The 20,713-nt window shown below is 53.5% G+C and overlaps 1 protein-coding gene across 2 annotated transcripts in view; it reads right to left on the reverse strand.

Annotated features, from left to right (window-relative positions):
* The window catches only part of OLFM2 (olfactomedin 2), a 59,478-nt gene extending 39,129 nt beyond the window's left edge, over positions 1-20,349 (reverse strand). The window contains exon 1 of one of the 2 annotated variants that reach the window (XM_042978113.1): positions 20,257-20,349. In XM_042978113.1, the coding sequence (XP_042834047.1) occupies positions 20,257-20,334 (78 nt within the window). In that variant the 5' untranslated portion in view covers positions 20,335-20,349. Of the gene's footprint in view, positions 1-4,335; positions 4,471-20,256 lie in introns of those variants that run through there. The other variant, XM_042978112.1, reaches the window with a different exon arrangement.
* Positions 20,350-20,713: the final 364 nt, after the last annotated feature.

Below are 20,713 nucleotides of genomic sequence, written 5' to 3' on the forward strand. Positions count from 1 at the left end.
ATTTCTCCCTGTCCCTGCTCTAGAATGCCAGTGCCCTGAGGACAAGGATATCTGTCTGTTTTGTTCACTGTTATATCCCAGGCACCTAGAATAGTGCCTAGCACATTGTACATGCTCAGTAAGTATTTGTTAAATAAATGGGCGAATGAACCAATGGAGATACCCTCTAAGAATTCTTGTTACTTAGGATAAGAGGGGGGAAGGATGAGCAGGCTGGGGTACTATTTATGGCTGTTCACAAATATCTGCCTACTCCTCTCTGTTCTGGTCATGGTAGGACCACACTTCCCACCCTCTTTGAAGTTAGGCATGTCACCTGTGTTGACCAATGAAATGTGAGCAAAAGTAACATTCCAGGGTAGAGCTTTAAGACCTGATGGGGGCTTGCTGCGCCTACCTTTTTCTGTCTCAATGATCATGTCACCACAGAGCCTCCAACATCCCAGGTCCCTGAATGACTACTATGGACAAAGTTCTCCAGCCAACAATGGATACATAGTGCCAGAGAGAAATATATCTATGTTGTATCAAACCACTGAGAACTGGCTGCTTGTTACCACAGTGTAACTTGACCTGTCCTGACTGACACAAAGTATCTGGGGCCTTCCTCCCACTCCCCCCCCCCACTCCCCCCGGGAAACTGTCAAGGAAAGACATGGATTCTGAGCTTTGGTTCTTCGCAGGAAGTCCTCAAAGAGCCTCTTGTGGATGGCTGCTTAGACCCTCCCCATTCCTCCCACGGGGAAAAGGGTCTTCCCCAAACAGAACAACTCTTCTCTCCCCTTCCTTTTTCCAGCCCTTAAAGAGGGGTGAGTGGATGGGCAAGGACATAACATATAAGATCCAGGTAACTGTCTTCAGGTGCTGTAATGACAGCAGCCGCTGGCAAGGGGCTGACAGTTCTTAGTCTGGTTCTGGATTTACAACCCCCAGGTGAGAAGTCATTCCGCTGAAGGCTCCCATCCCACGGGGATGGTTTATGGCTGAGAGATGGCCAAAGGGAGTAGTGGTGGTGGCAGCTTCCTCCCTGCCTCCTTCCAGAAATGGCCTGGAACAGCACCCTTAGAATTCTTAAAAAGAATGCTAAGCTGCCTCTCCAGAACGAATCAGGGAGGGAGAGCCCGAGATGAGAATGGCCAGAGGGTCTGGGCTCACCCCCACCTCACCACTGAGGCCCTTTATTAAGTCAAAATCAGCACCCAGTCTTCTGCCTTACGACTGGGGATTTCGCTCCCTGGGTTCAGTTAAACCATGTTGGTGGTCTACGCTCTTCTACAACTCCTTCTTATGGAGCATCTCAAATGTTCCCCTCCATCTTGATCTAGACACCGGACAAATATTTATTCTGTGCCTCCTATGTGCTTGGCTACAACGACAAGCAACTCCTCCTTACTGAACACCTCCTATGCACCCAGCCATTTGTATCCATTTGAAGGTGGAATCCATGAATCTTAACGAAGATGTGATTGTTGGTTCAGTCACTTGACAAATACTGATTGTAGGCCTACTATGCATCGGGCCTTAGGGTTCACTAATGATGTCGTCTGTGGGTCCTCATGGATCCTAGGGTCTAATGGGGACTCTAAGACTCTCCTTGACTAATGAGGATATTGAAGATTAGAGAGATTAAATAATTTCCCCCAAGGGCATACTGGTAGTAAAGCCCAGGGCCAGAATTCGAACCCAGATGTGTTTGACTTAGAGTCCTATCACTAACTGATTATCTACTATGTCAGCCACTGACCTGGGGCTTTTAGGCATAAACATGCTTGACAGAGAGGAGGCAATCAATAGTTTTGCTGAATAAACAAAATGGATGGCAGGATGGATATATAGAGGACAGATGAAGAGATGGTTGGATGACAGATAATGGATGGATAGAGGGATGAGTGGAACACGGATAGAGAGATGGATGGATGGATGGATGAAGAAGAAACAGATGGAAGGATGGATGGGTGGAGAGCTGGACTGTAGATCTGTCAACAGTCCTGTCAGGTAGGAATTATCATTCCCATTTTATATCTGGGATACCGCAGCTCTGAGTGGTGAAGTCACGGCGCCCAGAGTCAAGAGCAAGTCATAGAGCAAGAAGGCTGAGAGTGGATTCCAATCTTAGTCTGCCAGACTCCCAGGATGCTTTCCAGAGTGCTCTCAGGTGACGGTGCCCTCCCCGGTCCTCCCCTAAGTCCCCTGGCATCTCACTCCACAGAGTGCTTGCGGCAAGGCTTAGTGAGACTGAGGGATGATGAGAGGGGATCGTGGAGGGAGGAAATACTACCTTTCAGCAGGTGATTTCACGGAAGCAGTGGATTGTGGTCCCATTAGCTATAGACGGGCCGGAATGGAGACCAGGTCTGTTTGGGTACACGTGTGCGCACACACACACACACACACACACACTTACAGAAAACACACGGTTCACATGGGAATCCACCCACAGGCATACAAGGCAGGCACGAACACCATTCATAGGTACACGCTTCCACATATGTGCACACACTTCTAAAGACACACGTGTCTACACTTACAGGTGCACAGACACATGCAATACACAAAATCGTAACTTAGAGACATAGTCTTCCACACTTACGCACACATTCCCCACACACCGGATGCTGCCCATGTTACACGCACACGTTCACACAGACTCACGTTCTCTGAGGGTGGAGGAGGGGGAGGGGAATCTGGCTTCTGATTTCAATGAGACACCATCTCTCTTCCCCCTCAGAAGGCAAGAGCACGAAAGCTGTCACAGACTCACGTGTCCAAACTCGCATGGGCACACGCAACCCAGAGTCTGGGACGCAGACTGCAGACACACACTTAGGCCCATCCACACCCAGACGCACTCACTCAGGGACACACTCACACGCATTCTGGGACACACCTCCACACACACAGGAAGATCCGCGTGGACCTTCACGCTGGCAAAGCTCATAAACTTTCTCCCTCAATTCGCACACAGCACTGTTCACACACCAAAACTCAGGCCTGGATAAGACGCTCCAGGATATATACTCGCATAATATCCCTCGATGTGAGACACACGCAGAAAGACACTTTCACATGCTGGCTTCAGTTCCGAGGATTTGGACTGAAAGCCCTCACCGGTGCCAAGCCCGGTGCCACTGCACCCTCCCCCCCGCCCCAGGAGCTGGGCACAGCCTGGGCATAGCGCACGGCACCCCCGTCTCCACTTGGCTTCAACCCTTGGGAGCAAAGACTTCTTTTCTTTTCAGCAAGGGGAAAGAAGGACGTGGTGTGGAGGCCACTGGGGGCTGAATGGGGGAGCTGGCGAAGTTAAGGAAACAGTGAGCAGGAGAGGGAGCTCCATGCATCCCAGTCCCACCTACTGGGAGGGGTCCCGCAAACAGACTGAAGAGGGGAAGAGATGGGAGGGGAGGACCAAGTCTGGACGAGACTGAGGGAAGTTTGTAGTGGAGGCTGAGCCCTCTCCCCAGATCACCAGGAACACCGGGAGTGATCACAATGGAGTCCCCTTGCCACCCACCCCTCCCAAAAGCTCTGTGGCCAGGGAAGCTGGAGGATGAAGGGGATAGAGGAAGACAGAATGGGATGAGGGAAGGGGCCGTCCCGTGCTTCTGGGGGCACTGTCAGCCTTCGCTCCGGCCCCCAAAGTCTGAGACCCATCTGCCTCCTAGAGAGTGCGAGTTCTGGGGATAAATATTCAGCACATGGTGAAGCAGGTAACCAGAAAGGAGATGCGGGGGGGGGGGGGAGAGAAAAAGAAAAAAAAAAAGAGATAGGTACAAAGTCAGAGACAGCGCAACAGAGATAGACACAGACAGGGAGAGACAGAGAGAGGCAAACCAGAGGGAAAAGAATGGACAGAGAGACAGAAAAAGAGAGGGAGACGGGACGACTCAGAGATGCACAGACAGGCAGAGATCCGGAAGGTGGAGACACCCGGAGAGCCCGCGGCTCCCGCATTCAGAGGCAAGGTCCCTCCCGGGCCCCCGGAATCTCCGCTCCCGCTCCGCCCCACTCAGCCGGACCCGGCTCGGTTCCGCAGCCCTCGCCGCCTCCGCCCCGGGCCGAGCGAGCCCGGTATACCGTTGGCGCTCGGACACTGCTCACTGAAAATGGGAAGCGATCATAATAATAACAAGAACAAGCGGCGCGGAGGCGGCTGGGGGTCCCGGGGCTTCTCCGCGTCCCGCCCCCAGCCCCCGGGAGGGCGCCCCCGGCTGGGCGCGCAGGGAAGCTGGCGGGGGGGGGGGGGGGCGAGGGCCCCCGGGGGCTGCGGCGGCGGCGGCGGCGGCGGCGCGGGCACCACGCCCCCCCGGGAGCGCCCCCCGCGCGGCGGCCACTCACGATTTTCTCGGAGGCGCCCGCGCGGGACACGGTGCCGTTGAGCCCCACGAGCGAGGGCAGCGTCTGCGACATCCAGTTGGTGACCATGGCCATGGTGCTCAGCACGGCCCCGATCTTGAGCAGCGGCACCGACATCGCGCCCCCGCCTCATGCCCCGCGGCCGCCCGCCGCGCGTCCCTTCTCCGGCCCGCCGCCTGGCGCTCCGTCCCTCGCCGCCCAGCCGCCCCGGAGGCGCGAGCGCGAGCTGGGGGGCCGGGGCCCGGGCCGGCCGGGGGGCTCGGGGACGCGGGCTGCGGCTCCGCGCGCCTGGCGGGCTCCGCTTATAAAGCGCCGGCTCGGCCACCCCCCCCCCCACCCCCACCCCCTCCCGCGCCTCCGCGCCGGGCACTTCCAGCCGCCGTGACGTCACGGCTCCTGCCCGGAGCCCGGCGGGGGCGGGGGGCGCCCAGACTCCCCCCCCCCGCCCCCGCCCTGCCCAGGCCGCGCCGCCGCCCCGCCGGGACCGCCCCCGCCCCCCCTTCCCGCCCCACGGCGGGAGGGGGCCCCCCGCGGCGGCGTTCCCCACCTGCCCCACCCCCACCGCCGCGGCATTCCCAGCCCCGCCCCCCAGCGGTGTTCCCGCCCCCCCCACCCTCCCCCAGCCGCCCCCCGAGGCACTCCGGGGCCACCCTCGGCGCACCGCCCCTTTCCGAGCCCTCAGCCCCCACGCACCCCTCCGGGGCTCAGCGCGCGGCCCCCACCAGCGGCCCCCCCAGAGGCTGGCAGGGGGCCGGAGTCACAAGTCCCCACCCTCCTACGGTGAGGACGCCGACCCCGGCTCGCCGGGACCCGGGAGTGCAGGCGTCGGGGGCCCGTGGGGGCGAGACTAGGGCGCGACCGTGAACGGGCAGCCCAGGGTCTCCTCGCTCCAGGGGAAGGGGCTCCCCCGGCACCACTCTGGGGACCCCTCGGGGCTTTCGGGACCGGGGACGCCCAGAGTGGCGGGTCCGGAGCCGGTAGACGCGAATGCTGGGATGGAGGTGCGGCAGTGGTGGCGGGGGTGGGGGTCACCCCGGCAGCGGGAGGATTTGCCACCGCGCCGAGGGGCGGCATCGTAACCCGGGGCGGCTGAGAGCGAGGAGCCGGCGCCGTGCAGGCGAGTCCCCGGCGGGTCTCTCCGCTCGCAACTTGAACTCGGGTGGGGGCGGGGAACTGAGCCTTCGCACCTGCCTCGCGGCCCCGGGGCTCGGGGGTGCGCCCCCTCCGCGGCGGGGGAGTGCAGAGCCGCCCCCACCCGCCCACGCACCAGCCTGCCGCGGGGGTGGCGAGGCGGCCGCGAGGAGCGCCCGGCGGGTTTTAATTTCCTCTGTTTTCCCTGCGCTCACGCCCCCTCCCGGCGTCCCCGCATCACCTCGCGCCGCCGCCCCGGCCGCCGCCGCCGCCGCCGCCGCCACCGCCGCCGTCGCCCGCAGCCCGCGGCCGCCGCCGTCTGGAGGCGGCGATGACTCAGGCCTTTCCCGGCCGTGGCCGCTCGCCGAGGGCTCGCCGAGGGACAAGCGCCGAACAAGGGGGTAGGGGGCTTGAACTGCCCTTCTTTCTAAGCTTAACACGGAGAGGCAGGTGCTGACCCTCTGTGACCTCCAGCAAAGACCTCTCCGCCTCAGTTTCCTCACCTGCAATGTGGGTGGTGGTAAAGGGCTAGCGTGTCCTGAGAGTCAACTGAAAGATTTATTGAACATCTACTATGTGCAAGGCACTGTGAACAACAGATAAAAAATGCCCGTCTTTGTGGAGCTGCTGAACGTTACGTGGGGTGAGACCGACAAGAGATAGGAGAGGGGAAAGTAAAATATATAGGCTATGGGGAGGAAGGGGCATCCAGACCAAGTAGGAGAGTAAACTTTAGCCAGGAGGGTTGGGGAGTGACACTTGGGCAGAGACTTGAAGAAGGTGAGGGAGGGAGTCGTTGGGATATCTGAGGGAAGAGTGCCAGACAAGAACAGCAAGTGCAAAGGCCCTGGGGCAGGAACACAAGTATTCAAGGAACAGGCCAGTGTGGTTGGAGGAGAGCCAGCTGCAGGAAAGTGGGGTCCGGAGGGGGAAGATGGGCTTGTAAAGTACTTTGCGGGGTGTCTGGGACATGGTGTTTCATAAGCAGTCGCTGCCATTGTTATTATTTGCGACTGATGATAAGCTCTAAAAAATGAGATGTGTCCTTGCCTCCTTGTACTGCAGCTCACATTTACAAGTGCTGAACGCTTTGCAAATGTGCTGGCTGAGCACCGGCTGCAACCTCCCTATTTGCAGGTGAGGAAATTGGGCTTAGAGAGGAGAGGGGACCTGCTCAAGGTGACCCAGCAGGTAAATAGGGGGCCCAGAGTTTGAGCCCAGGTCTGTCTGATTTCAGACTCCAAAACCACTGGGCTCCAAGGTCTCCCAGCTTAGAGGATTTGGAACCCACTGATACCCTCTCACTCTCTCACCATGGGTATTGTGGGAAACTACCCTAGCTCCTTCCTGTCAAGCTTCTCCAGGGAGTGGTCTACACTCCAATCTGCATCTGCTGCCTCCACTCCCTCACCTCCTACCTCCTGAATGTTTCCAAACTCCTTTCACTGAAGGCAGCGGCGGCCTTCCGATTTGCCAGTCCCACAGCCTCATTTAGTCTCACAGGTTAGTCTTCACGGATCATTCCCTCTTTCTTAAAAGTAATTTCTCTTTTGATTTCGGAGACACTTTATTATTTCCTAGTTCTGCCCCCACCTCTCTGTCTCCTGCCTTCTCCCTAAATGTCTGCAACTCACGGGGTCTTGTCCTGGGTCCCCACTCCTCTCATTCTGTATACTGGGCCTGGATCATCACTTCCACTCGCAAAGTCTTGGTTCTATCTGGCATACTCCCACCTCAGGACCTTTGTACCTGCTGTGCCCTGCTTGCTATCTACTTTACCCAGAACGTTATTACCACAGATACGCATATAGCTGCCTCTTTACTTCATTTATATCTCTGCTTTATTATTCTGTGGGTCAGGGCCATGCCCTACCTTTCTCCAGAGAACTACATTTCCCAGGTTCCCTTGCACACTGGTTTCCTGTTAGGTTCACCCAAAGGGAGGCACTGAAAGGAGACTGGAGGGGAGGGAGGAGGGGAGAGGCCAAGGTATTTCTCCCCTCTCTTTCTGCTTGGGGTTGTGGTGTGTTCTTACAGTGGCCACACCCCCTCCATGGTCCCACAACCACACAAGAGCTCCTTCCTCACCACAACACCCATTTATCGGGTCCCTTAAGCAGCCTTGTGCTGTGGCTTATTGCTGGATTCCCTGATCATCCCATCAGTTTGGCTTCTCAACTCCTCCATTTAACCAATTCCCTGTGTTGAATTTCCTCTTTTGAAAACACCTAGAGTGCTTCATTTCCCTCACTGAACTCTGAGTGACACGGCCACTCTGAAAAGACCATCCCTGGCCACCTCATTGATGATATGAGTCCACACCACTCTCTGTCCCTTACTCTGCTCTATTTTCTTGAACAGCAATGATCAACGTGGGAGGTTACTTTTATTTGTTATGATCGGTCTTGTCCATAAGACTTTCAACTTCACAAGGGCACCTACGTGCCTGTATTCTTCACAACGAAACCCCAGGGCTTAGAATCGTGCTTGGCACGTGTATAGCAGGTGCTCAAAAAAATGTTGTTGATTGACTGACTAAATGAACCCGTGGCTGAGGCTCCCAAAGGTATATCTACAGCCCAGCTCTCCAACTGGAGTTCAGACCCCTCTGCCCATCAGCTTCGTGGACATTTCCATTTGTCTCTCATAAAACTAACAGCACATGACACCCACCAGCACAAACTCAAGAAAGACAGGCAGTGCTGGTGATGATGTGGAGAAATGGGAACCTATTGCTAGTGGGAATATAAAATGTTACAACCACTTTGAGAAACGATTTAGTGGTTTCTTAACACATTAAACAGAAGCTTACCATAAGACCCAACAATTCCATCTGCCCGAGAGAAATAAGGGCATACGTCCATGGAAAGACTTGTATGTGAATATTCGTGCGAGTATTTTCCATCGTGAACGAAGCTATCCAAATGCCCATCAACTAGCGAATGGATTAAAAAATTGTGGTACGTCCATACAAGGGAATGTTACTCAGCAATAAAAAGGAACAAACTACAGATATACACTACAGCGTGGATGAGCCTCAAAAATATTTTGCTGGGGCACCTGGGTGGCTCAGCCAGCTATGCATCCAATCTTGATTTCAGTTCAGGTCATGATCTCACGGTTGTGAGAACGAGCTCCCCCCATCAGGCGCCGTGCTGAGCATGGAGCCTGCTTGAGATTCTCTCTCTCCCTCTGTCCCTCCCCGCTCATGAGTGCAAGCACTGTCTCTCTCTCCCTAAAAAATTAATTAATTAATTAATTAAAATAAATTAAAAAGAAAATATTGCTAAGTGAAAGAAACCAGATACAAAAAGCCATGTTTTCTGTGGTTCCATCTACACACACCGTCCAGAAAAGGCAAATCAACAGAGGCAGAAATTAGATTAGTGACTGTCTGGAACGGGGGGTGGGGGGGGGATGGACTGCAAATGGGCATGAGGGATCTTTTAGGGGTGATGGAAATGTCCTAAAACTGGCTTGGGGTGACGTTTGCACAACTCCACACATTTACTAAAAAGTCGCTGAATTGCACACTGAAACAGGTAGATTTCATGGCATGTAAACTGTTAAGAGGGCATTCTTAAATTTCCCCTGCAAGCCCTCTCCCTGAGGTGCCCTACAGTTGTGCTGATGTCAGAATGAGTCCTTAAATTTTGTGCCCCAGTTTCCTTGCTTGCCTCACCCTGGTCCTGGCCCAAATAGATGCACAGTTAGAAACTATCGAGGCGCCTGAGTGGCTCAGTTGGTTAAGCGTCCGACTTCGGCTCAGGTCATGATCTCACAGTTTGTGGGTTCAAGCCCTGCGCCGGACCCTGTGCTCACAGCTCGGAGCCTGGAACCTGCTTCGGATTCTCTGTCTCTGTCTCTCTCTGCCCCTCCCCCACTCACACTCTGTCTCTTTTTCCTTCAAAAACAAATAAACATTAAAAAAATTAACAAATAAATATTAAAACAACCCAAAACTATTGTCTGTGCTCCCATTACCCTTCCTTCTCCTTCCCTACTCCATCCAAACCAGCACCAATGCCCCCTGATCTTGATGCAGAAATATCTCCAGAAAGTATCCCTTCTTCTCCATCATCATTCTCACTCTAAGCACTGTGTTGGAGAGTGCTACAGGTTGAATATTTATGTCCCCCGCCCCCAAAGTCCTATGTTGAAACCTAATCCCCAATGTGACAGTATTTGGAGAAGGGCCTTTGGGAGCTGATTAGGTCATGAGGTGGGGCCCCCATGAATGGATTGGTGTCCTTATAGAAGAGACTCAGAGAGCTCTCTCTCCCTCCCACCGTGTAAGGACAGAACGAGAAGACATCAAATCTGCCAGCACTTTGATCTTGAACTTCCAGCCTTCAGAACTGTGAGAAATAAATGTCTGTGGTTTATAAGACTCTCAGTCCATGGTATTCCATTAGAGCAAGGTGAATGCACCAGGACCAGGAGCTACAGAAAGAAATGTTTTTTCCCTTCACCTGAAGATTCTCAGGAGGAGAAGAGTTCACAACAGTCAGAAACAATAACAGTAGTTGCTAAGGCTTGTTGAGTACTTATCGTGTACTAGGTATCATTTGCAGGAATTTACATGTAATAACTCACTTAGCCATCAGACTATCACTGAGTAGAAGTAGACAGGATTACAAGACTAGATAGGATTATAATTCCCATTTTTAAAATGAGGAAACAGAGGCACTGAGATGCTAAGATAATTTCCCAAAGGCCCCCAGGATACTATACGAGACAGTCGAGCTCCAGAGTTTACATGGTGCACAGTCAACTGGGTGTATTCACAGGGGAAAGAATAAATGCTGATCCCTACCTCACATCCTGTGCAAAAATCAATTCCGTATAGATTGTACATCTAAATGTGAAAGGTAAACACAAAATCTTTTAGAAGAAAATATAGAAGAATATCTTCATTACTCTGAGGGTAGGCAAAGATTTCTAAAACAGGACACTAGCAATCACTAACTTTAAAGGGGGGAAATATGATTTGGACTACATTAGAATTAAGAAATTCTGGGGCACCTGGGTGGCGTCCAATTCTTGATTTTGGCTTGAGTCGTGATCCCAGGGTCATGGGATTGCCCCATATCCGGTTGGCATTGAACGTGGAGCCTGCTTGGGATTCTCTCCCTCTGTCCCTCCCCCACTCGCACGTTCTCTCCCTCTCTCTCTCTCTCTCTCTCTAAAATAAAATAACATTAAAAGTTGAGGAAGTCCATTGATCAAAACTCCATTAAGAGAATGAAAAAACAAGCCACAGAGTAGGAGAAGATATTTGCAATCCTTATATAAAACAGAAAACTCATCTTAATTTTTTTAAAGATTTTTTGAATCTTTATTCATTTTTGAAAGAGAGACGAGCGTAAGTGGGGGAGGGGCAGAGAGGGGCAGAGAGAGAGGGAGACCAGAATCCAAAGCAGGCTCCAGGCTCTGAGCTGTCCGCACAGAGCCCGACGTGGGGCTCAAACCCATGAACCATGAGATCAGGACCTGAGCTGAAACCAAGAGTCAGATGCTTAACCCACTGAGCCACCCAGGTGCCCCATTCTTTTAAAGAGTTTTTAAAGTAATCTGTACACCCAACATGGGCTCAAACCCACAACCCCGAGATCAAGAGTCACATGCTCTATTGACTGAGCCAGCCAGGCGCCCCACTCATATCTTAGTTTTAATTTATATAAGATATGGATGGATAGATACAGACACGGATACAAAATCTGGACACACACACACACACACACACACACACACACATTCCTACAACTCAGCAATTCTTCTCCTAAGTGTATACAGTTGAGACTCATCGTTTGCAGATTCCATATTGGCAAACTCACCAACTCATGACAACTTATTTGTAACCCCCACATTGATACTCCTGGGGCTTTGGTGGTCATTCATGGACATGCACACAGCAGCAAAAATGGAGTCAGCAACACACAGGTTCCCAAATGAAGTCCAATACGACCATACTCTGCCTTCTTGTTTTAGCTCTGTTTAAAAAAAAAAAAGTGTATATATTTATTTTTGAGAGACAGAATGCACACAAGCAGGGAAGGGCAGAGAGAGAGAGAGAGAGAGAGAGAAAGACAGGGAGAGAAAATCCCAAGCAGGCTCTGCACTCTCAGCGCAGAGCCTGATGTGGGGCCCGAACTCACGAATCATGACCAGAGGCTCCCGTGACCGGAGCCTAAGTCAGACGTAATGAATCAACAATATATAAGAAACAAGGTGTGGGGCGCCTGGGTGGCTCAGTGGGTTGGGTGTCCGACTTCAACTCAGGTCACCATCTCGCAGTCTGTGAGTTCGAGCCCCGCGTCGGGCTCTGGGCTGACGGCTCAGAGCCTGGAGCCTGCTTCCGATTCTGTGTCTCCCTCTCTCTCTGCCCCTCCCCCGTCCATGCTCTGTCTCTCTGTCTTAAAAATAAATAAAAAACTTTTAAAAAATTTAAAAAAAAAAGAAAGAAACAAGGTGTTTTTTAAACAGAAACATACATAAAACTAGGCGGCATCTTGTTCAGTCAACAAAAGTGTGACCACAGGCTTGGAGACACCCAGCCCTGCGACGACTCAATGCGTCAATCAGTATTTACTAATACCCAACGGAAATGCGAATGAGCGTTCACCGAAGACAGCGTCAGAATATTTATAGCCACACCTTTCCTGTCAGCCAGAAACTTCGCCAGCCCAAATGCCCAGAAACAGTACAACGAATCTATCACGGGAGAGTCACATAATAGAATGTCATCAAGTGATGAAAACAGGCAACGAAAACAAAACAGTAATATGTGGAATCTTACAAACATAATGTTAAGCAAAAGAAGCCGGGCCCCCAAAACTACATATTTCATGCCTTCAGGTTATAAAGCTGGCCGGGGCGCCTGGGTGGCTCAGTAGGTGAAGTGACCGGCTTCGGCTCACATCATGGTCTCATGGTTCGTGAGTTCGAGCCCCGCATCTGGACTCTGTGCTGGCAGCGTGGAGCCTGCTTGGGATTCTCTCTCTCTCCTGCCCTCTCCCCCTCCCCCACTCACGCTGTCTCTGTCTCTCTCAAAATAAATAAACTTAAAAAAAAAAAAAGAAAAGAAAACGTACTCAAATATATGAATTCAGGTATCAAGTATGAAAACATAAGTTCCATCCCTGTTTGAGGTGCAGCAGGTAAACATGATAGAACGTTCCGGTAGAAGAGCAAGTAACGCAAACCAAGCAAAACTAAGCGTGCTTTGCAGTCAGCCACGTGCCCTCTGTCGAGGCCATCCTGGCCCCCCCCCCCCCCCCCCCCGGTACTCAGGCACCCTTGAGAAAGGCACGAATTCACGTCCACACATACACGGCTTTGCATGCCTCAGAACACAAACGGTGTTCATCTTCTAGCCCGTGCCTGCCTTCAGCGTTGGGTCTGGTGACAAGTGTTTGGAAATGGTGTTGCAACATGTCTCCCCTTCTCCTTGGAAGACTCAGAGCCCCACACCCTTCCCGACATCTCTGCTTTCCTGCCTGGTTCAGAATTCTCCAGGAGGTGGCTGGGAAGGAGACGTCTGTCCCTGTCAAGGACCTCAGTCCCCAGACAGCGAGAGGCACAACATTCCCCAAGTGTTGGTTCCATTTGGCCTCTGGCTGCCACCAGTGGGCTTCAGGCCCTGTCGGCTCCTGAGGTGATCCTGTCTTCATGCCTTTACTCTCCCGCTCCAGTGTCTTCCGCGTTATAGCCAGAGGCTCTGGCCCTCACACAAATCCAGCCCCGTCTCATTCCTGGCTTTAAAACCTTTTACTGAACCAAAAGAAAAACAAACAACCTGGTTTCAAAAATGGGCAAAGGAGGGGTTCCTGGGTGACTCAGTCAGTGGAGCAGTTGAGCATCTGACTTCGGCTCGGGTCATGATCTCAAAGTTCCTGAGTTCGAGCCCTGCATCGGGCTCTCTGCTCTCAGCCCAGAGTCTGCTTCAGACCCTCTGTCTCCCTCTCTTTCTCTGCCCCACCCCTGCTCTCTCTCCCAAGTATAAGAAAAAAGTTTTTAATAAAAAATGGACAAATGGAAGCTATACAAACAAAAATAAACACATAAGAAAAAGCCCAACATCACTAACTCTTTAAAAAAAATTTTTTAATGTTCATTTTATATTTGAGAGGTAGAGACAGATTGTGAGCAGGGGAAGGACGGAGAGAGAGAAAGGGAGACACAGAATCCGAAGCAGGCTCCAGGCTCTGAGCTGTCAGCACAGAGCCCGACGTGGGGCCCGAACCCACGAACCGTGGGATCGTGACCTGAGCCGAAGATGGACCGTCAACCGACTGAGCCACCCAGGCGCCCCACTAACTCTTCACGAAATGGAAATCAAAGCCAAAATGAGAGATCACACATCACGGCCCATCAAGATGGGCTGAAGTCAAAAAGTCAAGTGGGGACGACAACGTTGGCGAGGAAGTGGACAGACCGGAACCCTCGTGCACTGTTGGTGGGTATTTAAAATGGCACGGCCGCTGTGGGAAACTTTTCGCTCCTCAGAAAAGTAAACATGTTATTATCATATGACCCAGCAATCCCACCTCTGGGTACACACCCGAGAGTTAGAAGCAAGGTCTCAAAGAAATATTTGCACCCGACGCTCACAGCAGCACTATGCACAACAGCAATCCAAATGTCTATGGAAGGACAATCGGAAAGACCAAATGTGGTAAATCCATGCAGTGGAACAGCATTCAGCCTTAAAAAAGGAGGGAGGTCTGACACGAGGGAAAGAAGCCATTCTCAAAAAGACAAATATCTCCTGGTTCCACTTACATGAAGCACCTAGCGTCATCAAATTCATAGAGACGGGAAGCAGAAGGGGGTTCACAGGGGCTGGAGGAGGGGGGAATGAGGAGTTGTTTAAGACGGAGAATTTCAGTCTTGCGAGATGAAAAGAGTTCTGGAGACTGACGGTGGGGACGGTCGCACAACCATGTGAACGGACCTAACGCTAGGGGACTGCACATTTAAAAATGGCGGAGGGGCGCCTGGGTGGCTCAGTCGCTCAGGCATCCATCCGGCTCTTGATTTTTGGCTTGAGTCATGGATCGTGGGTTCACGAAATCGGGGCCCACAGCAGGCCTCGCACTGACAGCGTGGAGCCTGCTTGGGATTCGTTCTCTCCCTCTCTCTCTGCCCCTTCCCCACTCATGCTCTCTCTCTCTCTCTCTCAAAATAAATAAATAAGCTAAAAAAAATTTTTTTAAGTAACATAAAAATGGCTCAGACGGTAAATTTTATTTTCTGTGTATTTTACCATAATTAAAAAAAAAAAACGAAACACACACACACACACACACACACACACACACACACACACTTCCTTAATCCTGAGAACTACCCCACAGTCAGCTGTGTCACACCCTTCCACATGCCCAGTGGCTCGCCTGGTGTCTTTCACACGGGAATTAATATAGAAATTAGGAAGAGAAAGAATCAGGTTTATCATATATTTTTCTTGGGAACAACCAGAACTTTTTCAGGGCCCAAAAGGCGAAGGGCTATTTGCCATTTCTTTCAATGGCTTCAACTGTCTTTGCCTTTTGGTTTCTTTCTTCTCACGTTGTGACTCCCTGTCTCCTCGTCTGCTAAGCAGGGCTTCGATGCGAGCTGGCCGGGTTTGCTAGAACTACGTGTAAAGTAGGAGTCAACAGGCACCGAGAGCCTCCGGGGGCTCCCAGAAGCAACACAAATAAGCTTCTGCACACAGACTCCATGGAATCTGTTCTCACTCGTCTCCGTTCTTCCTGGCTTCTCGTTGGTTTGCGGCTGAGCTGTGGATGGATGAAGTGGTGTGATACGCCAGCCTCCCACTCAGCACAAAGGCATATCCGTGTTCTCGGACAAGAGTGCCCGAAACACGGGGACGAGTTCTCCTGCTCCTGTCACAACTCCCTTCTCCCCAGCACAGCTAGACTCCGCTTCAGAGAAGCTAAATCTTCTACATCCCACCCCGTGAGAGCTCAAGCCATCATCCAGACCTTGGTGTCCAGTGTGAGGCTCAAAATACAGAAGACTCCAAATGAACATTTTCTAAATGAACACGTGAATGCACGAATACGTGAAAACAGCAAGTGACTGCCTCCAAGGCCCTGACACTGAACTGCAGGGACACAAAGCCACGGCCCACACCTGATGCCAGGCTCATGAGAAACCCATACACGTGCACATGGTCAGCCCATATGAAAAGAGTCACTGTGAACACATACCCACAGACGTGATTATGGCACACGCATGTCCCTATGCCCAGCTTGGTCAATGCCAAGGACGTGGTTCTGAAACAGACACACACACACCAGATGAACTCCTATAGAGCCAGGGGCAGAGTGAGGCAAGTGAGAGCTGAGTCCTTCAAGTGCAGGGTTAGTGCCCACGTTTATTTACAATTTTGACATTTTTGTATCACAGATTTTTTTTTACATCAATTTTGATTTTCTTAAGATATTATTTATCTTGGTTTCTGACTTCTTGGGGGGCACCCCCTACAGTTCTGCACCTGAGACTAGTGCCTCAGTTGCACTGACACCTCAGTTGGCCAGGGCAGTTACACACACCGGGACATCTGCCTGCACATCCTCACCATGGCCACGGGGACACAGAATCTCTGCACAAACCTCATTTCACCACTAGGTGGCAGCCCAGCTCTTTCGTCTTGGGCGCAGGCTTGACCCCATTCTTCCCTAGGAAGAAAATGTCCAATTCACTTACTTTCTGAGAGTCCTCAAGACCTCCTTTTGCTGCCTTCTACCTGGGACATTTACATTTTCTAGTATATGTGCTGCCTAAGCGAGCACCGGACATTTCCATTTGCTAAAGGAGCCCAGGAGAACAGCGTGTTAACCCCAAACAGTGGTGCCCTATAATGGTGGAATTTGAGGCACAGATAAAGAAGATGGGTTTTCCTGATGCCTCCGATCCAAGAGCAGTGGTTGACTTGAAACGGGTACAGGATGGCCCGAGGGGATAGTTGTTCCCTCACCCCTCCTTTGGTACAAGAGTGCCACTGTTTCCGAAAGAAAGAGATCCTGTGGGAGGAGGAGGGACATTCATCCATCCAGTCACTCAAGTTTCTATTTTAACAGATATTTGTTGAGCACCTACTGTGTGCCAGGCTCTGTTGTAGGCACTGGAGATGCAACAAAGCCCACTGGCCCCTGATGAGCTGCCGCTCGACGGGGAGACAGACAATGAGTGGAGAGGTAGTGACAGGCTATGAAGAAAAAGAGGAGTAACAGATCAGAGAGGGGCCACGGGAAGGTCATTTTAGATGGTTGGTCAGGGTGGGCCTCTCGGAGGAGTTGTCATTTAAACAGAAGGAGAGGGAGGGAACGGTGTCCCAGGCAGAGGAAATGGCAAGTGCGAAAGCCCTGAGGTCTGCAGTACAAACTGAACTACTCCCCACCCCCCATCCTATGGGGACCCCAGGGAAGAAATGACTTCAAACCCAGACAGTGGCCAAGAATATAGCTAGATCTTAGGGAGGACTTCCCAGGGGTTAGGAAGTGGGCCTCTTTCTCACAGGGAAAGCTATCTGGTAGTCTCCAGAGCATTCACAGGCCGGACCCAGAACACGTGAACAGACCCTGGATGGATGGATGGATGGATGGATGGATGGATGGAAGGATGGATGGATGGCTCCTCTGACAGGGGCCATTCTCCTGTTCTCACAGTCAAATCTTAACTCCTGTCTACCGCCCACAAGTTCCCACTTGGTCTGCCCCCTCCTGGCTTCCCTGGCCTCATCACCACCACCACCACCTCCCCCTGCCCCTTCCCCTCCACTCACTCCTCTCCAGACACACCAGCCTCCTTGCTGCTCCTCAAACATCCCAGGGTGTTCTCCCATCAGGGCCTTCATACTTGCTGTTCCGTCTGCCTTGAATGCTGTTCCCCTGGGTACTCAGAAGGCATCCTCTCTCACCTCCCTCAGAGGTCACCTCAAGTCCCGCCTCCTTAGAGACACTATCTTGGACCACACCTGCTCAGATAGCCACCCACACCATCACTCTTTCATCCCCTTCATCCGATGCATTATTCTTCATGCCAGTTGCATTTTACATATTCATTTCATTGTTGACACTGTATTATATATTTGTTCAGTTCTTGCCTGTCTCTCCTGCCACAAGATCAGCTCCAGGAGGGCAGGGATTTGATAACTTGGTCCATGGCTATATCCCCAGTGCTTACTCATATCTGTTGATCGGATGGACACATGAAGGATTTCTAGCCTGGATTCATGGAGCCCAGGGCCCAGCAGGGACTGAGAAGGGGGCTATGGGGAGAAATGGTGGGGGAGGTGGAGAGGGGACAGAGCATTCATTCTTCAGGGCCCTTCCTTCTCTGGGGCGCCAGGCTGGGCGGGCAGCGAGGGGCAGAGACCAGTATATGACCCTGTAGTGCCCATGGTGGCCGCCTGGAGGCACTGCAACCAGCTGCAGGACCCCCCCACCGACCCCAACCTATAACCTCAGTCTAGCTCCGCTCCACCCACCGTTTAGCCCCGCCTTCCTAACCCAGTCTGGTCCCGCCCCCACGCAGCCCCCTTTGGCCCCGCCTCCAAGAATCCCCATGTTAGTCCCTCCCCATTCTGGGGTCTGTAAACTTAACCCCCCCCCTCCCCCGCCCCCAGCACCTTTCACTGCACTCTCCTGCGCCCCTAGCCGACCTTGGCGACAGGTCAAGAAATCTAAAGTTCCCCAGGGGCTAGCAGGGGTGCGGGAGAATCCCGAGGTGGTGGTTCCCCAGGATCCTTCTTGGAAGCCAAATTCACCTTCACTCCTGGTGCATTTTTAACCAGCATTCTCTCACCCTTATGCCTCTTTTGGTCTCTCTCTACTTCTCTCTGGCTGACATATCAATTGAGTATCTACCGTGTGCGGACTGAAGCCAGGCACTGAGCACGCTTCCGTACCCAGCCAGGATGTGGGTCCCTGGGACCCCACAACCTCTCCTAGTTGTCTGAAGATCCTATTTAGAGTCTGGCCTCCACCCCTCACAACGCCCCCTGGGGTGGGGATAAGGGTCTGAGTCCTTCCTTCTCTTGACCAGGAAAGAGAAGGTACAGCACTATTTTTCCTCGGAGCTTCTACCTAAAAAAAAATCTTCTAGTTTCGACATAGCTGCTGTCTACACCCATGGAGTGAATTATTTAACAAGAAGGTAAATGTGTGGGCTCAGGAACCGGACTGCCTTGGTTCAATCCTGGCTCTGCCACTCCTAGCTATGTGAGCTCGACATAATGACTTCACTCTTCTGTGCCTCGGTTTCCCCATCTGTAAAACGAAGGCAGTACTAACGTGCTCTAGGAGGTGCCGGGAGGGTTCAACGCTTTCGCTCATGTTGTGTGCTTGAAACAGCGCCCGGCACATAATAAACACTTAATAAACGTTAGCTGTATTATCATTGTTATTTTAGACTCCGGCTTCCTTCTGAGCTCCTACAGATCTGAGGAGGAGGAACGAGGTTTCCCGATAGCCGAAGAAAACCGGGACCCCCCCCCACATTTTGCAAGGCCCCTCAAGCCTGCCGGAGAGACGGGGGTACTATGGAGAGGAAGGCTTGCTTCTTTCTGTGAAAGCATGGATGGAGTGCACAAGGCACCAGCGCGCGCGCGCACGCATGGATGCACACGTTTGCACACACAGCCCCTGCTCTTCACTCCCCTTTAAAAAATTTAATGTTTTTTTATTTTTGAGAGACAGAGAGCAAGCAGGGGAGGGCAGAGAGAGAGGGAGACACAGAATCCGAAGCAGGCTCCAGGCTCTGAGCCGTCAGCACAGAGCCCGACGCGGGGCTCGAACTCACCAACCGCGAGATCGTCACCTGAGCCGAAGCCGGACGCTCAACCGACTGAACCCCCCAGGCGCCCCTTCGCTCCCCTTTTACAGTGATTCACTCAAAGGCGCAGAATAGCACACGGTCACCCCAGATTCTTGCACGGCCACACACCTGCTCACGCACATTTTGTACGACCCCCAGGCAGATGGACGGAATCATGGGGACGCAGACCTTCACACACAGCTCAGTTGCCCAAATACCGCCGGGATGAGCACAGTCCTCACTCGCTCCCATACACCAGTCACACGGACACACAACTCCGGGTGGCAGCCTCCCAAGCCTCCCACGGTCACATCAACCCTCCGGCCACAGCCTCCCGCTGTCACACACAGACCCCCCGTCACGTACAAACACCCTCTCCCATCACACCCCCAACTCGCGCACAGCCCAACCCACAAACTCTCAGTCACACCCAGCCGCGACACAGACACACGTTTACCCAGCAGCCCCCCAACACCTCACACACGTCCCCGTCAGTCACTCGCACGTGAGTCCCGCCCTCTTCCCCACACTGGGGGTTCAGGTGAGGAGTGGGGAGGGGCGGCTGCAGAATTCGGGCACCTCCTGCCGTAACGGGGGAAGTGTGGGGTAAGCACCACCCCAAGGCCCCCTGAAGTTGCCCTTGCAACCCCACTCAGCCCCAGTGAGATGGCGGGTGTGGGCTCCGGGGCAATGAGAGGCTGAGAGCCCTGAAGCTGGGGTCACACTGTCCCCCAAGGCATGTCAGCCTGAGGCTGGATGTGAAGCCCCTCTTCCCCCCAAGCCGGGGTGCACGTCCAGCCCCTCCCCCGCTGCGACCCCCGCCCCTCTCAGCCCCGGGGGGGGGGCTTATGGAGCCCCCAAATCGCGTTTCTGCCGGGACCCGCTCGGACCCTCTCCCCTCCTGGAGCCCCTCGCGCCTGCACCTGCCCGCCAGGCCCCTACCTGTCCGGCGAGGCCTGAGCACAGCAGCAGCAGCAGCAGCAGCGGCGGCGGCGGCGGCGGGACCGTGAGCGGCCACATGACGCGCCCCCGGCCCGGCGTCCCGTCCCCCCGCCCGCCCTAGCGGCGCCTGGGCGCGGGGACCGCCACCTCGCGCGACCCCGCCCGCCCGGCAGGGGCGACCCTCGCCGCCGCCTCCCCCGCCTCGCCGGCGGCCGGGATTCCGCCCCACCCCCGCCCCCCCTCGCGCGCTCCTAGTCTTTGTTGCGGGCTCCGCCCCCCGCCCCGCCCCCAGCTCGTCTGCGGGCGCGGACCCAGCGTGGGTCTGGGGGCGGGGAAGGGGGAGGAGCTGGCACTGGGGAGGAGAGCTGGGGACCGGGCCCCGCAGTCCCCTAGGCCCGATGGGAGAGGGTCACGGGGATGGGGGAGGGGTTTCCGTCACGTGTTTGTAAATTTCACC

The sequence above is a fragment of the Panthera tigris genome, chromosome A2 (assembly GCF_018350195.1).
Source record: "Panthera tigris isolate Pti1 chromosome A2, P.tigris_Pti1_mat1.1, whole genome shotgun sequence".
In the NCBI taxonomy this organism is placed as follows: domain Eukaryota; kingdom Metazoa; phylum Chordata; class Mammalia; order Carnivora; family Felidae; genus Panthera; species Panthera tigris.